The sequence below is a fragment of the Trachemys scripta genome, chromosome 2, assembly GCF_013100865.1.
Source record: "Trachemys scripta elegans isolate TJP31775 chromosome 2, CAS_Tse_1.0, whole genome shotgun sequence".
Taxonomy (NCBI): domain Eukaryota; kingdom Metazoa; phylum Chordata; order Testudines; family Emydidae; genus Trachemys; species Trachemys scripta.
In genome coordinates, this window is record NC_048299.1 from 194,579,702 (window position 1) to 194,582,863 (window position 3,162).

The 3,162-nt window shown below is 39.6% G+C and overlaps 1 protein-coding gene across 1 annotated transcript; it reads right to left on the minus strand.

Annotated features, from left to right (window-relative positions):
• Positions 1–1,136: 1,136 nt before the first annotated feature.
• On the minus strand, positions 1,137–2,723 carry TUBB6 (tubulin beta 6 class V). The gene has a single exon (XM_034762587.1). It carries the CDS (start codon positions 2,540–2,542, stop codon positions 1,640–1,642), a length of 903 nt encoding a protein of 300 aa, XP_034618478.1. The 5' UTR covers positions 2,543–2,723; the 3' UTR covers positions 1,137–1,639.
• Between the last annotated feature and the right edge of the window lie 439 nt (positions 2,724–3,162).

Here is a 3,162-nt window from a genome sequence, read left to right on the forward strand (position 1 = left end):
GACAATTTTAGATTATAAACTAAATACAGTTATTTGTCTAATGAATTTTTTAAAATTCTGACTCCCTGAAATCAACTTAATAAATATTGTAATCTTATTAGACGTGATGGATGTTGGGACAAAATTAATTTTTTCTAGAGTATTTGTAAAGTTCTTTAAGTACTGAGTAGTACTTCGGCTCAAACAGCATTTTGGAAGAGGGAAGGAAAGAAACAGAAGGTTCCTGAAACTTTTAGAGTTTGGGCTTTCTGATTATTTTTTTTCTTTTGGCCTTTCTCTGGAGCTCTTCCAAGTACTTGAAAAAAATCAGTTTTATGGAATGTAAGGCATATGAGTTGGTTTGTACATGTGCTTCCTTTTTACTATCTTTAATATTTTTATATTCAAATCATAGCATGGGTGAGCTTACACAAGTTCTGCAGTGTTGTGCATGAATTTCATATAAACGTTGTGTGTGATCATTCTGGGACAAGTTGGTAAAGGATTCCTGAATACATTGCTAGTGACCTTTGGTTATCAGTTCACTTGATGTCAATATAGCACTGACTCCTGAAAACACTCTTCTTAGAATCATAGAATATCAGAGTTGGAAGGGACCTCAAGAGGTCATCTAGTCCAACCCCCTGCTCAAAGCAGGACCAATTCCCAGCTAAATCATCCCAGCCAGGGCTTTGTCAAGCCGGGCCTTAAAACCCTCCAAGGAAGGAGACTCCACCACCTCCCTAGGTAACGCATTCCAGTGTTTCACCACCCTCCTAGTGAAATAGTTTTTCCTGATATCCAACCTGGACCTCCCCCACTGCAACTTGAGACCATTGCTCCTTGTTCTGTCATCTGCCACCACTGAGAACAGCCGAGCTCCATCCTCTTTGGAACCCCCCTTCAGGTAGTTGAAGGCTGCTATCAAATCCCCCCTCATTCTTCTCTTCTGGAGACTAAACAATCCCAGTTCCCTCAGCCTCTCCTCATAAGTCATGTGCTCCAGACCCCTAATCATTTTTGTTGCCCTCCGCTGGACTCTTTCCAATTTTTCCACAATTTTTCTTAAGAGGATACTTGTCATTTGTATTTAGATTTGCTGTTAAATGTCTGAAGTCAAATATCAGGGTCAACATTTACTATACAAAAGAGTAGAATATGATTAAATTTTGATTTATTATGAATAGATTCTGCTCCTGGCACATAGGTACTATACATTCAGTACAGAATAATACTTCAAAGACCCACAAGATTTTTGCTGTTATTGCTGTTCACAGTTTGATGAAAACAGGACAGCCCTATTTTCAAATGACTTTCCATCCCCATTCTACCTCTTGTACAACCTTTCATAGATTTATTTAAACAAATCTAGTGATCTCTATATTTAAACTTTTAGGCCAAAATTCTAAAATTGGATGCCTAAAATTAGCCTCCTATATAAAAGTGGCATGATTTTCAGAGTTGCTGATCTCCCTCAGTTCCCACGGAAATAACGGAAGCTGAGGGAAACTCATCATCTCTGAGAATCAAGCTACTTTTTTTTCCTCTCTATTTTTTGAAGAAAGGAGGATGGAGATTAAATATGGATATACAAGACTAATTTTAAAAATCCATATTTGAGAATGTTCATGTCGATTAGTGTGTGTAAGACAGAATTTCTTTATTCATTGATCTCTTCCTCATCATCTTCAAATGTTTCCTCTCCATCATTTGCCGTAGCTTCTTGGTACTGCTGGTACTCCGAAACCAGGTCATTCATGTTGCTTTCTGCTTCTGTAAATTCCATCTCATCCATCCCTTCTCCTGTAAACCAATGGAGGAAAGCCTTTCTCCTGAACATGGCAGAGAACTGCTCAGAGATCCTTTTGAAGAGCTCTTGAATAGCTGTACTGTTGCCAATGAAGGTGGAGGCCATCTTGAGGCCACGGGGTGGGATGTCACAAACTGCCACTTTGACATTATTTGGGATCCATTCCACAAAGTAGCTGCTGTTCTTGTTTTGGATGGCCAGCATCTGCTCATCAACCTCTTTCATGGACATGGGACCTCGGAATACTGTTGCCACTGTTAAATATCGTCCATGTCTTGGGTCACATGCTGCCATCATGTTTTTGGCATCGAACATCTGTTGAGTGAGCTCTGGAACAGTGAGTGCTCGGTATTGCTGACTGCCTCGGGCTGTCAAAGGAGCAAACCCTGGCATGAAAAAGTGAAGGCGTGGGAATGGCACCATATTTACTGCCAGTTTTCGAAGGTCAGCATTCAGCTGGCCTGGAAAACGCAACGATGTAGTTACTCCACTCATTGTAGCAGACACCAAATGGTTTAAATCTCCATACGTCGGGGTGGTGAGCTTCAGGGTGCGGAAACAAATGTCATACAAAGCTTCATTATCAATGCAGTAGGTTTCATCTGTGTTTTCAACCAGCTGGTGGACTGAGAGTGTAGCATTATAAGGCTCCACCACTGTGTCAGAGACTTTTGGAGAGGGCATGACACTAAATGTATTCATTATCCTATCGGGATATTCCTCTCGGATTTTGCTGATGAGTAGCGTTCCCATGCCAGAACCTGTTCCTCCTCCAAGGGAATGAGTGAGCTGAAATCCTTGCAAGCAATCACAGTGTTCGCATTCTTTTCTTACAACATCAAGCACTGAATCTACCAGCTCTGCTCCTTCTGTATAGTGTCCTTTGGCCCAGTTATTTCCTGCACCTGTTTGTCCTGAAATAATGTAGGATAAAGGAAGAAAATATTACTGATAGGGTTTGATGGTTGGAGGCTTGATGATCTCAAATCACATAATTAATTGTTCTAAATTTGTGAGCTAGTAAATCATACTCTCTGGTCTTCCTTACAGACATGTACAGAAGAATTACTAGTGGCATTTTTTGACAATGAGCACATAGAAAAGTATTGTTAATTATGTTAGCTGTGATTTCTGACAGATACTGAAGGGGAAATTAGGTTTTCCAAATATTATTCCAAATATTAACTGAACTTTATCTTTAGTTACTAAGTTTAGTTGAATTTACTTCCTGACTTTCTCTCAGCTTGGATAGTGAAAATTGGCTAGTCTGTTTCATGGTCATGTCTAATAATTTTGATTGACTTTTTAGTTCCCATTCATAAACAATATTTGAATTGTAGACTCCGCAGAGGGAATGGTATTCTTTTAAAAAT

What these genes read in the sequence shown, in the direction of transcription:
- TUBB6 (XM_034762587.1), bottom strand. Translation starts at nt 2,542, where the DNA reads ATGGGAACGCTACTCATCAGCAAAATCCGAGAGGAATATCCCGATAGG.